We start from the raw sequence: 14,868 nt of genomic DNA on the forward strand, positions 1-14,868 counted from the left end.
CCGAGTAAGAGGGTCAGAAGTCACTCTACACTTGTTAAATCTACAAGGCAAAGATCGGAAAGGTGTGAAGAGAGGAAATAGAGATTTATATTTTTGTAACAAGTCCAATTGTCAGAGAGAATCAAAGAGGGGGAAAAAAAGAAGAAGAAAAAAAAAAGAAAAAGAGGCCCACAACAGCAAAGGGAAAACCACAATAAGAAGAAAAGTACCATGCTAAAACATAACAGAAAGTGGAAGAGTTTAAAGTTGATAATTAAAGCATACTGTATTAGTGATTCTATGATACTAAGAATTTCAGGCCATCCATCCGTCCCATGGGGGCAGCAGCCTAAGAAGACCTCCAGACTGCCCATCTCCACAGCCACCTCCTGTAGCTATTATGGGGCGAACACCATGGCATTCTCAAGCCAGCTGAGAAATGTAATGTCACCAGTGTGTCCTGGGTCTAACCCAGGGCCTCATTTCAGTGGGACATGCCTAACACACCTGACCTAGGAGGCATCCTAGGCAGAGGGCCAAACAACCTCAACTGGAGAGCCCTGACAGCTTTCAGAGGAAACCAGTTTCCGTTGCTTGTATCCACGCTCTTATTCTTTCAGTCACTATCCACGGGCCGTGGCCAAAAGTGAGGGTGGGAATGCAGATTGAAGAGTACATCTATAGCATCAATTCACCACAGCAGACCGGTACATCGCACTCATTACTGCAGATGCTGCACCAATCGATTTGTAAATCTCTTGCTCCTTCTTCCCTTCCTCTTGAACAAGACCCTGAGATACTTAAACTACACTTGGCAACTTATTCCCAACTCCAAGTGGGTACTCCACCCTTTTCCGGTTGAGTACTATGGGCTTAGACTTCTAGGTGCCAATTCCCATTCCAGCCACAGCCAGTTTGATTTCTGCATTTTAGTTTAGTTAGACGTTACCTATTAAAAGTTCTTTCTGACAGAGGTTTTTTTTTTGTAGGTGAAAGATTTAAGAAACATGGTGTTGTCGCCTCTCCAACACCCTCCCAGCAGCAGACGACAACCCGGGTCTTAGAATTTCACTTCTGTCATTCTCTACACATTTACTTCTCACTTCAAGCAATTCTCATTCTCTTACGCGAAGTCTGTACCTTTGGCACAGAGTTTCTTCATAAATATCATTCTTTGGTTTCTCTCCTTTATAAATCATCTCTTTACTCCCTTTAGCTTGTCACATTTTTTGCTCCATCCTCTTTTGTAATTCTTAAATGTATTGCTTCCTCCCCTTCTCACTCTCTTCCATCTTCCCTCTTCAGCCACAGTATGTAAGGAATCCCTGAGAAGGCAGCAGCAGTTCACAGCCAAACTTTACAACAATCAGTTATTTCTCTGTCGGCCTGTTCTCTACAATATGAGCACAGTCAAAGATTTCAGAAGGGCACAAACATTGTTTTTAATAAAATACACTTTCATTTATAATAAGAAAATCAGCTGCAAGTGGATGCACCACTAACAAAGTCACAAAATTTTGAGGCTTCCACAACAGATAAAAGATGAGCTACTGGGTGATAAATAAGAGAAGATGAAGATCAAATAGAATGTGTGAAGAAAAGAAAAAACTGAAAAAGATGGAGACAAGAAGGTGCAGAGTAGATGGGAAAAATTTCTCATGTGGCATTTTTAATTTGTAGTTTCTGAAAAAAGGACAAGACCAAAAAGTGGGTGAATGAAGAGCAACACTGAGAAAGGTTTAGGGTTAGCTTTGAGTTGAACTAATGAAAAAGACATCACTCATGGACAAAAGAACCCTATTTAGAAAGTGACTGGGAAGACAATGTAAACTATGATAAGAAGCAGGAACCTACAAAAAGCAAAAAAGTATTAAATACATTTCTCATAGGTTTTTTGATTTTGAACTGGGCTTTTCAGAGTGGTGCCTATGTCATAAGTAATATATATGTACACACTAAGGCCTGAGAACTTGTCTATGTCTAAGAAAATATGTTTGGTGTTAAAACGAAACAAGCATCATGGTTTTTTTTCGGGTATGGACACAGACAGTAAGATGCAAAATAATCTAGATATACACTCACACACAGACACACTGATCCTCAAAGACCCAGACAGTGGTGAATTTGGTCACACAGTTGGAATAACATGTCCAACAAAAGAGCGCAGTGGACTGCCTGACAGCCTCCAGTGTGTTTGGCTTCAGATCCTTAAAGACATGTCAGTCAGAGCGTTTGTAGATTTGTATGTGAATAAGGAGGGGTTAGCCAATTACAGCTCCCCAAATAAACAGGGAACTAAACCAAAATCCTTAATAGGACCTTGAGGAGGGAAAAAAACACAACAAAAACTAACTCCACTTCCTTTTGCCCAACATGGCTACTGAATGGTGAGGGCACAAACCTTTATCTGTGTGGAAAAGGAACATAATATAATTCCCACGACAGAAAAAAAATGAAAAGAAAAATGTGTGTGCGAAGAGTTTGGCAACTGTGAATGTTGTTTCCTCCTTCAGAGCTCTCTTATCTGAAATTGGAGCTGCTCGCTCTTAAAGGCAAAGAGGCACAAGTTTCCTTTTTAGCCAATTCACGTGGTGTCCCATCCGTACAGGAATTTGGCATTTTGCACCAGGAAGCACTGTTTTGAAAGTCGCTAAGAATGGATCAAGCAATTGTCTGAAGAGTCTGAACCACAGGTTTGAATCATCACCAGTTTTTCAGCTTTCTGACTAACAAAGACATTGCCTATGGACCCCCTGCAGTAAGGAGATGTGCGAGTGTATAAATTGGATTTATGACAGTAGTTTTTTTGTTTTTGTTCTTTTGCACCAACAGCAAACTCTTTGGGCTTCTTAACAGGTTATTATGCAACAATTTTAGAACAGTTTGAGATCAAATAGGGGTGCATCCAACAAATAAGCTAAAACAAACTTGACACCTCTTTGGTTCCTTCATAGTGGCATTTGTATCACGTGACGTATCAAGCACATATTCTGTCCTTTCATCCTGTAAAGAACTGATTGAAACACGGCTCATAGAACAGACAATTTCTGACTTTGTTCAGATGCTTACCGTCACAGGTGAAGGTTACAGGCTGCTGAGAATCAGAGATTTCGATAGAAACCTTGACAGAACAGCTATTATCACCACCACCATTTCTCTGGGTAATGACAGGGCTAAGGACGAAGCCAGGGTTGGTTGCAATGTCATCATGAGGGAATTTGGAACGTAGGCTGGTAGGGGGAGAATAAAAATGTTAATAAAGAAAAAAAAATCAGAATACAAACGTACAGCACTTTCTGCTATTCATATTTTGGTCTACTTGGCCAGTGAAAATACATTAGGGGAAGCCAAGGCAAGCCAAGCATATGAATCAGCTGGCTTGGATGAGACTACTAAATGCAGGATGGGCAGTGTAACAGGAAAAATGGATGGAGGGGAGAAAGGAGAGCAAATCTGAATAGCACATTATGATTACACACATGGAAAAGATCCTATAAAATCACTGAAAACCAATTACTCTCCAGTCCCAAGAAGCTTCCATAAGGCCTCAAATTAGTCATCTGTAAGTGTCTGATGTTGACCGACAATGTTATGAAAATGCCCCCCCTACCCCCCCACCATGTTCTCTCAACAGAATCCATGCAAACCATTTGTTGACCCACAAGCATGCAGGGAAGTTGTTTGGCAAACGACAGTGGGTGTTGACTTTATTAACACAATGAAAATGGATTCTCCAAGCAGAGCGTCATCTTTACTCCACCCAAAATAACTACCGGAGTGAGAAATTCTGTACAGCCTCAAGCAATGAAGAGAATTGAAACCATGCAATTAAGCAAATGCATGCATGAAATTCTATATTTGGTAAAAGCATCTTTTTAGGCAGTTACAACCAACTAAAAGTAATTTCTGTGGCTGTGTGCTTCACTGCCTACAGGCCGCACTAAAGGGGCAGCCTTTGGATCAAAAAAAAAAAAAAATGAAACCAACATCCAAGGGCAAAAAACTGCAGTTAGTGTAAATGTCACTTAAGACTATCTTAAAATTGACAGAATCCCACATGCCTAACTAAAAATGTGTATTTATAGCCTGGAACAAAAAAAAAGAAGCCTTTGGCCACTGTGGATCGTTTCATTTATAAAAACTATGAGGAGGGTGAATGGATCCTTCAACAGACAGGTGTCTCGACAAAAGTAGCAGTAGCCTACAAGGACTCCCCTTAAACTTAACTATTGACTTGTGGCTCCACTCTTTCATCCAAAGATAGTGATTCTTTTGCTCTGAAAACCAATATGGCGAAGAACTGAGACTGCAAACGAGTAACATCTCCCTACATTCATACATTTCTCTACATCCATCATTTACACCGTTTTAACTTATCAGTAGAACTAATGGCTCCAACTTGTGAAGATCCTGTGGTATGTGAAACGTGACTTTGTGAGCGGTTTAATAAATTGTTTCATGTTTATATTTAAGCATATAAGAAAGGCAATGGCAAGAAGAGGGTTCTTACGATGCTATGTCTTCACAGAAGGCAACGATCTCCAGGTTCTGTGCATCCTGTTCTTCCAGGGCGTCATTCTTTACCAGAGCGTTTCCTTTTCCCTTCTCCTACAGGAGCACAGTCAAACATGTAGATACCGAGTCAGAGAACTAGAATAAAACATGAATAACCTACCTACATATTTCAAAAGACAAGCAGGGCACAAAGAAAGCAGCGGGGGTATGGCTTCAGTGGCAGTCGCTTTTAGTACGTTCAATTAAAATCTCCATATATCAGTGTAAAGGTGCTAAGGTTTAGCAATGCTAAAGGTCTTCACGGTGATTTGTGTTGATTGTTGGTGGTGGACTATTGAAAGGGCAGTTTGATTAAAGACAGCTCAGAGCTATGAATCCTACAGGGAATGAACATGTCAGCAATGGCAAAAGCTTGATGCCTATATAGTTTCCCAGCTATTTTATGCTGCTGCCTCTTAACCTATGGTCAAGCAGTAGTTTGGTTCAAGTCAAAATAAACATGACAACAGCTGAACTGGATATTTCTTACACACAATTTTTTTCTTTTTTAATCTCAAAATAATTTTAAGAAGTGAGAGTTCTAAATTTGTCTTGATCCAGCTCTGTCACTCACAGCCCAAATCCTGAGACAGCCCACTGGGAGTTACTCCAAGATTCCTGGAGGCTGGCCCAGTGCCGGGAACTCACAGTTACACTGTGCTCTTAACTGTGGTTCGACTGCCAGCAGCTGAGGAATGCACTTCCTGTGGTACAGGAAATGAGAAGTGAAAGGGTCCTGCCCCTTCCGGTGCTAGGCTCTAGGCGGTCTAAATAAAGTGCTCAGTCATGCGTTGGAAATCTGTGACTCTGACATAATTCCCAAAGAAGTCTGAGGACTGTGGGAAGGGAAAGAAAGAAAAGGGATGAAAGAAATATCTTAAATGCCATAATAAGAGTTTGGTTCTCCATTCAGAGACTTCTGAGGAATTCTGAATCCAGTTTTTTGAGGAGCTTGGTGGGGAGTATGGAGCTGAGCTTCTATGTTTTGATGACAATAAAACTGGACAATTAGCTTTTTTTTTCTCTCTTTTTTTTTTTACAGCTTGTAATGTCCTGCTAATTTAACCCACACAATTCCTTTTATGGGAATTTTTTTTTCAGATTTTCTTGAGCTGCTCCTGGATCAAGTCTTGTGGGTTTTATGGAAGTCATCACGCAAGACTTGTGTAATGACTGAATAATTAAACAATGCAAATTAAAAAATTAATGAACATATAAACGAGCAAAAATAATAACAAACAAACAAACATACGGTAACAAAGAGATGGAACGTAGTCAGAACTGACTGGATTGCACTACCGGAAGGCAACATTGCAGACATTGAGGACAGCTACAAGTACCTGGGGATCCCACATGCAAATGAGAACCACTAAGAGGCTGCTAGGAAAGCTGCAACCACCAAGTACCTGCAGTGGGTCAGGCAAGTCCTGAGGAGTCACCTGAATGGTAAGAACAAGATCATCAACACCTACACCCTGCCGGTGATCAGGTACGCTGCTGGGATAATAGGCTGGCCAAAGGAGGAGATGGAAACCACTGACATCAAGACAAGGAAGCTCCTGACCATGCACAGAGGGTTTCCACCCCAAATCCAGCACCCTGAGGCTGTACACTAAGTGGAAGGAGAGAGGGGTTGGGGACTTGTGAGTATCACAATCATTGTCTAGGATGAGACAACAAACATCCAGGAGTACATCAGGAAGATGGTCACAACTGACCATGTGCTTAGTGAATACAGGCAGCAGAAACCCAAGAAAGAAGAGGATCAAGGGGAGGAACCATCATGGAAGGACAGGCCCCTGCACGGTATGTACCACCGGCAGATAGAGGAGGTAGCTGACATCCAGAAATCCTACCAGTGGCTGGACAAAGCTGGACTGAAAGACAGCACAGAGGCACTAATCATGGCAATACAGGAACAAGCTCTGGGCACAAGATCCATAGAGGCTGGGGTCTACCACACACGGCAAGACCCCAGGTGCAGGCTGTGTAAAGTTGCCCCTGAGAGAGTCCTGCACATAACAGCAAGGTGCAAGATGCTAGCTGGCAGGACATACATGGAATGCAAGTGGCCGGCATAGTATACAGAGACATCTGTGCCAAATATGGCCTGGAAGGACTGAGATCAAAATGAGATACGCCCCCTAAGGTGGTCCAAAATGACCCAGCTAAGATCCTGTGGGACTTCCAGATACAGACGGAAAATTGGTGATGGTTACCCAACCGGACAAAGTGGTGGTAGACAAACAGAGGAAGATGGCTGTAGTGATAGAGCGAAGCGATACCAAATGACACCAACATCAGGAAGAAGGAACATAAGAAGTTGGAGAAGTATGAAGGGCTTAGAGAAGAGCTCGAGAAGATGTGGAGGGGGAAGGCAACAGTGCTCCCAGTGGTAATCGGAGCACTCGGTGCAATGACTCCCAAGATAGGCAAGTGCCTCCAACAGATCCCAGGAACAACCTCTGAGACCTCTGTAAAGATACTGTGCAGGACCATCAAGCTCCCAGGTCTCGGGTAGAGGACCCAAGGCCAAAATTTGGGACCGAAAATCCCTGCAGGGATGAAGTAGAGTGGGTTTCTGCCCTGCAGTTTTTTTGGTGTCAAACTTTGTCTTAAATACCGTATTATCATCTACACATTACTCTACTGGAGAATAGTAGCAAATCTGTCAACATGGTATGTCTGAACAAAACATAATTATCAAGGTTGACTAAATAAATAAATAAATAAGGGTCAATTCTGTAACCCGAAAAGTACTGAGTGATCACATTTTCATATGTTTTACTTTCCGCATACGTGAAGGAATCTCGGTTCGAAGGGGGAAAAAGTTTTAAACAGCAAACAAACAAAAAAAAATCAATAAATACATACAGGACAAACGGAGTGAGAGAGAGAAAGGTATCAAACAAAAAAGAGAATGAAACTAAAAAACAAAATAAACCCAAAAAACAGGATCAAAATTGCAAAAGGAAGAAAATGCGAGGAAAGGAACAAAGTAAACCTCAGAAACCCAGCAAAGAATGAGACCAGTAGAGGATATTTGAAGTGTTTATGTTTGGAGCAGGATTGCTGCACCAAAAACAAACATGAGCAGATAATCCAATGAGGTCGTGTGAGCTGACAGGCATAGTACATCTCTCTCACACACACACACACACACACACACACCGGGCTGTACAGTGAGACAGGCCAGTCTTTGTTTTGGTTGATCAATTTTGTTAGACCCAGACTGAGAGATCCTGGTGTCCAGAGTCATGGGAATGGCTTCGTATGCTTCACGAGCTGATTAGTCTTTAACGCTCCGCCTCCGTTTACTGTGATGTGTGATGACATTGTGTTTCTGGTTTTACAGTCTGAGTACAACAGATTATGATCGTCATGGTGGCTGGCCTTAAAGGACACAGAGAGTATGCTGTGGGACTGGTCACATCAAACCTATCAGTCATGTCTTGAACAATTACTTTCATCTCAGATTCTTACTAAAGACCAAATTTTCCACAAGTATACTGGTGTTACCAAATTTCTCCAATGAATGCACCAGTACACAAACTAGTCAAACACCCTTTCCTTCTAGTACAGCATGGTATTATTCAACCTTGCATGCTAGCTTTATTTGCATAACCTAGTTTTGAATGATGTATGCATTGATGGTGAGTGGATACTACATAAAAATGAAAAAAACTTTAATATTAAAAAGGTCATGGATCCCATGACCCTTCGCCATAAACAATGGCTGACAATATAGGTAACGTCTTAAGAACGAAAAAAGAAAAGAAAGGCATGTTTGTTTTTGCCAGCTGAAAAGGAGCTGGGATAAGTCGAGTTTTCTCCAGCTTCAAAAGGAGATTTTCAACAACATTGGTTACCAGCGTTGTCTCACAGCGAGAAGTTCAAATACCTTCATCAGGTCAGACTTTTCAGAGCATAATTTGTATGTTTTTCAAGTGCCCATATGGGATTTTTCTGGCAACTGACTTCCTCACACATATTCCAGGACAGTCATTTTAGGCTAACTGGTGACTAGAAAAGTGATATATATCCAATAGTACAGGGGAGCAATGGTATCCACAGAGAATGTTGTGATCTGCGATGTTAGCCACTTAAGTAGCTTATGTGAACCACTCCCTTTGAAACTGCTGACCTTCACTGTTGCTTTCAAAGAGAGGAAAAGTCAAAGTACAAGCAAGATGACAGCCAGCTTCTGCTGATGTTGGGATTATACTCTGCTGTGTACATGAACACCATGAATAATGACTTCTTTGAAGTCCACCTGAATGGCATAACCATAGATTCTGCACTACAATTTAGTGTCTCTGTCTGAAAGAACCTTCCTGCTCATTCCCTAGCACACTCATGGACGGAGAAATTCCAACAGCAACATTCTCTGTTATCCAATACTTTGTTTCATTGTAATGTGTCTCTAGTTTAGAGAGTTTTCTACAACACACAAAGCATTCCCTTTTCATCACAATGCAATCACAAGTACTGCATTAACCACTGCAGTTGAAAGAAGCAGTCTTTTTTCTTTTCTACTGGTTCAGTTGTCATTTTCCCACCTACACTTTTACTCTCTTCATCAGCCATTCGTAATTCAGGAGCTTTCTTTGGCTTTCCCTCTCAGTCAACGCCCTTCTCATTCTCTCATCCCTCTTATTGTGTGTGTGTTTTTAATAAAAGATAAAAGACATCTTTGTAATGTTATTTTATTTCTGGCAATTTGTTTACATGTACTCATGACAAGATATAGTTAAGGATTGACCAACTAAGCCAAAGAACAGAAAAAAGTTCTGCATTCAAAAACAATGGCTACTGCGATGTCTGCCTGTGCTTGAGGGGCGCCAACATAGCCACAAATGTGGTCACAGGTAACACTCAAACACTCTCAGAAAGGCACTACTAACTGTTGTCAAGCTTACCACTTTACAGACTTGCAGGACAGATCTTTATTTTGGTGCACAAAGGCTGAAAAATTACATGAATATGTTTTTTTCTGAAACCCAACTTTGGTGAGAATTTCTTCCAGCTAACAGACAAAAAGACTGAAACTTGTCACAAATTATTTCTCATAACTTTCCAAACCTGCTGAGAGGTTTGGAAAAGGTAGAAAATATAACCATCCTGAAAAATGTCCCTATTGGCTCGATTCAGTTCGGGGAGACAGGCTTGTTTGTCCTTGATGTCACGCATCAGTTAGTTGGCCACATTCCGCTTCAGACTGAGACACATCAATTATAAAACACAAGACTCCTGCTTAATCAAAATGACATAGATGTAAAATTATCTGTCTTTTTCCTGGGGTTATATACAACAGTTATACAACACAGGCATACTAAATAACACTGAAAGACATAAAATTTCAGTAATATCTTCCTCAGCAATTGTTTAAAGAGAACACCTACGGCAGGGGTGTCGAACTCCAGGCCTCGAGGGCCGGTGTCCTGCAAGTTTTAGATCTCACCCTGGATCAGGACACCTGAAACAAATGATTAGCTCATTACCAGGCCTCTGGAGAACTTCAAGACATGTTGAGAAGGTAATTTAGCCATTTAAATCAGGTGCGAAGGAATCAAGGACGCATCTAAAACCTGCAGGACACCGGCTCTCGAGGCCTGGAGTTCGACACCTGTGACCTAAGGGCTTGAATCTATCCACGTTTTACCAACATTAAGACAGTGACTGACCAGAGTTATTTCTGAAGATGAGCAGCCATCTAAGGCATGCGAGACACATGGCCTAAATGTATCAGAGCACTTTAACTAAGTTCTTGTCAGACAGTCAAAATGCAGCTTTACCTCCAACATCCACACCTTTCCGCTGTCACAATTTGTAGTTTAGGTGATGTTGACGAATGCCTTCAGGAAAAGAGTACTTGAAAGTCTGCCTTGAGTCACAATCAAACATTTACTTACATTTACTAATTTTTTATTTTATTTTAGGATAAAGATAAACTTGATAAACAGTACCAACTACTTCTGGCCTAGTTGACTAATATTAGCATTCAGGCAAATGGCAAATAAGATGACCCATATTTATGTGCTATACCACATTGATTTCACACTGGTTGAATGTTCAATGAACATGTGAAATGCTGAAACACTTTTAGAACAATTCATTCTCAAGGGTGGACAGACAGAAAAAGACTAGCATGGATCTGACAATTAGAAACCATAGCATGTCAACGACAAATGTGATGTGTAGTGTTGACAGATGAAATAACTGGTTACCAAGTTATGCAGTGATAAAAGCCAGCACCAATGGGATACCACTGGTTAGCATATAACCAGGTGGTGTAGTTAAGGTGTGCAGAAACAGCCACCTGATACATGCAACAAATGACAGCCCCCTGTTGCACCATTGTGATGTTTAGAGTAAGACAGATAAAACCCACTGCAGAATAGTGCGGCCTTACAGCACTTAGACCTAGAAAAGTATGTCAGCTGTCTAGAGGCCGTGTCACATTAAAATGACATAACCACATCCTGAACAAACATATAGATGCTAACCTACCAGAAAAGAGAATAGATTGTGCTAGCACTGCTAACATTTGCCATACTCCGTATACTAATCTGGCATCGTGTTTTTGCGCAGCAAAGTGCCACAGATATTAGCATTTGAAAGATGTTTAGTGACAAACATAAAGAGTGTGAAAAGGCTCAGGAAAAAATAAAACAAAAAAAAATCCCTAACATTTGTATATGTTTAGCCATTTCTAATAATCTGATCTTCATTTTGATAGTTCTGACAGAGTAGCCAGGAGAGTGTTAAGTGTCCAACTGGAGTGGTATTGGCCCAGAATTTCACAATTGATGCAACCCTAACATATTTTTTTTTTTTGCTTTTTTGTCCAGCTGCTGAGAGCAACTATTCACACTTTCACTTGTGGAATGACTGTAGGACTTGCCCTTCCCTTCAAAATTTAATTTGGCATGCTGATCCCATACAGAAATGAGCTGAAATGTAGCACAAGGAAAATAAAATAAATAAATAAATAAATTAAATTATATTATCATTTAACCATGAGCAATAAATAACTAAGAAAGGAAAAGCTAATTTCTTAAGTGCATGAATGAAGGACCATGTGCGTGTATACTACATATGCAGTCTGTTCATGCTTGTTTCTAACTGAACAAAGTGGCAGTACAGTTTCAGCTGGTGGCTGGCAGTAATTCCATGCCCAGCATCAGCATTGAGTTACAGTGTGTATCTAGACACCAGATAAGTCCTTACCTCTATGTGCAAGCCAAATGAGAATTACCCTAGACTGTCAACATGAAACCTGCACACAAATAGTATTTGGCAAATATGGATATCTGACCAGCCATAAAGTTTTGAGAAGTTACAGAGTAACTTGAAACTGCTTAGCAAAAAAAAAAAAAAAAAGGCTGGCCAATTCAAACTTCAGATTGTGTCAGAATAGAAAAAATATTGAATAATTAATATTTAACCTGCAAATGACCGCGATTCAACATGGAGGGCAAAATAGAACTACATTAGTCATCGGCAAAGGCCAAGGTGTAAAAACAGAGACAGTCTGACTTACTGCCAACATGTTGAAACATGGAAAACCATTCCAGACTCCCAGGTGTGCTTGTCTGGAAATACACTTAAGAGATGCTCACAGAAAGTTTGTCTTCCTAGAAGACTTATTGCCCTGAGTCTGAGTTGAGGTCAGGTGTAAAAAAAATATCTTTAACACTATTTTACCCCTTCACCTCTCTTCCTGGTATTTACCTGAAGTGTAGATCTAAGGATAAATTTTCTTGCCAATGTCAAGAAAATCAATTGGCAAACCCACACCCAAGTTTTTAAAGATGGAACTAGGAGGAAGGTAGTGAGTAACCTGGCACACAGATCCCATCCTCTGAGCTGTGGGAGATACGATATAATTCCTCTGGCAAACAAACACATATTTACATACTTTAAACCAAGTGCCACCAATATTCCAAACTCTCTAGTTCTTGGTATTGTCTAGGTTTTATATTCCAATATAAATTAACATAAGGAAGGGTAAGTGAGGCTTTCACAGAGTTCGAGCAATTACTGATAGGATATTGCTTCCTTTTAATGGGTTGTGTATACAAGCAGCTTCCATTAAGCTAAAATGTTTGAGCTTCACATACAAGAAAGTCTTTAACAATTTGGAGGCTGTTTCAACAAGAAATGCTGAGCTTTACATCAGAGGAACAAATGGCTTCGAGAACACAAATCTACTTCTTCTTTCAATAAGGAAGTGACCAGTGTCTATCGAAGTCATACTTCCTGTAATAAACTGAAACACCTAGCTTAAAAACCCCAAACAAACAGTATCTTAATGAACAAAGTCTTCATGAAGCAGAGACTGTGACATATTCGTAACTGGAAAAAGGACTTTGTCCGAAACATTTCCTAATTTCTCTTACATCTGTTAGCAGGATTATTATTGTGTGCATTAGTATCTCCCTTCTAATTGCTTAATTACTCTTCCACAATACTCTTCTTTTGTACCAGTAAGGAAGTTCAAAGGTTAGAAGACAGACAGCTGTTTCCCAGTGAGTCAGATATTTAACTGGAATGCACGTCACATCCCAGCACTGCAACATCTTCTAATAATGCATTTGGTTGGAAAAGAAAATTAAGTCTTAAATGCACTTTAGCACTTCACTACACTTATTCACAATGTATAATTAGACAATAATAAGAGAAAATGTGGCAGTGTGGAGGTGTGAGAGAAGTAAAATAGGTTGTGCGAGCCTTTAGATATGTGGGGGAAGAAAAGATTTGTCTGTGTGATAGATTTAACAAAAAGAGAAAAAAAAAAAAGGTACAGTGTAGGCTTCAATACACACCACGCATTGCGATCTTCTTTCACAACTCACATTCAGATAAAAATGGCCTGTGGAGATAAATCTCCCTGCAAGTCTTTTTAATAACAAGAGCATGAGCAAACAGCCGCACACATGCTTAACTAACCTGCACTGAAAGACCAGAAGTGTTTGTGTAATTTAACACTACTCCCCTAAATTTAATATTATCTACTAACAATAGTCATACTGTTCATTATCAGTTATAATACTGAAAACTGAGTTATTTAGGCAACATACAGGCTAATGGTTTTTTAAAACAAATCTTTCGTACATCTTTCAATTCTCTGTAGAGTTATGAGTTAGCCTCATTTCAGACAATTTATGCATACAGCTAATGAAAATGTATATGGCCCCAATACCCTTGAAGAATGATGCATTTCAGGGCCCCTTTGCAAAAAGCAAATGCAAGGCCTGAACAGACACTGATGCTTTAGGGTGTATCACCGGTTCTAAAGAAAGAGAAATTACTTTGCTGATTACCATTAATTTACACATTTGATCCTAAAAAGCTAAACTAAGAAATCATAGCTGAGCACTGTAAGCCATCAGTTATTTAACAGACTGAAAACTATAAGAAATTGAAAGGAATGAAATTGACACCAGTAAGAAGTAACATACTGAAAGAATGCAAGGACACAACAAGCCAGAGACAAATAAAAATGACAGAATGAAAAAGGAAAGACAGAAGACAACACAAGACAAAGGGTAGGGGCAGTGTAGTAGAAAAGGAAACAGGGGCAGACACAACAGCCGATCGCTTGATTCTGACTCAAAGTCTTCAAGTTCAAGCACATTTGTTCCATCTTACACCCCATCTGCCCACACGACCGCATCTTATAATACATTCTTGCCAGATATAACAAGGGCTGGCAACCACAGGCTAACTTAAAGACATTCAAACAATAATCTTGGGAATGTCTTGTGATTTCTGACATTTGCTGGTATAAATTCAGCTCATAAACAACATTAAAACAGAGCACTGACAATCACAAAGCAAGTGAAACCATATATTTCAATATATGTTGCTGTGCTATTGAAGCTTTAGAGGTAGGGCTGTGTTTAATATGTGTACTGTGTACGGGCTCTACTGTAGATGTTTTCTGTCATAACAGATACTTATTGATGGTAAGTTCATTACATCATATTATTGTCTATTTGTCGGTAAGTTATCTAGCATCCAGTTGTCCAAATGAACAATATAAACAAGGTCAACCACTCCCAATAAAAAATGAGTTTACAGTGGTCCCTCGCTATAACGCGGTTCACCTTTCACAACCTCTCTGTTTCACTGACTTCTTTTGGTGCAATTTTCCGTTTTTTGGGTTTTTTTGACAGTGCATTATGTTCTGCATCCTGATTGGCTGTAGACCATTGTCAATAAAACTCCTACCGTGTCTCCTATACAGTACAGAATGCATTCAGCTTGTCAAACTTGCATAAATCTTCGATCGCTAGCAGTGTGACTCTGAAGTGCTGTACTGTATGTTTG

At 40.1% G+C, this 14,868-nt stretch overlaps 1 protein-coding gene across 2 annotated transcripts in view; it reads right to left on the reverse strand.

Moving 5' to 3' along the window:
• pik3c2a (phosphatidylinositol-4-phosphate 3-kinase, catalytic subunit type 2 alpha) overlaps nucleotides 1-14,868 on the reverse strand; it is a 44,863-nt gene that overhangs the window by 22,873 nt on the left and 7,122 nt on the right. For both annotated transcript variants that reach the window (XM_026175139.2, XM_080303764.1), the window contains exons 3-4: nucleotides 4,490-4,587; nucleotides 3,049-3,209 (exon numbers count right to left, since the gene is read on the reverse strand). In XM_026175139.2, the coding sequence (XP_026030924.2) occupies nucleotides 3,049-3,209; nucleotides 4,490-4,587 (259 nt within the window). The remainder of the gene's footprint in view (nucleotides 1-3,048; nucleotides 3,210-4,489; nucleotides 4,588-14,868) is intronic.

The sequence above is a fragment of the Astatotilapia calliptera genome, chromosome 7 (assembly GCF_964374335.1).
Source record: "Astatotilapia calliptera chromosome 7, fAstCal68.1, whole genome shotgun sequence".
NCBI classification, from domain to species: domain Eukaryota; kingdom Metazoa; phylum Chordata; class Actinopteri; order Cichliformes; family Cichlidae; genus Astatotilapia; species Astatotilapia calliptera.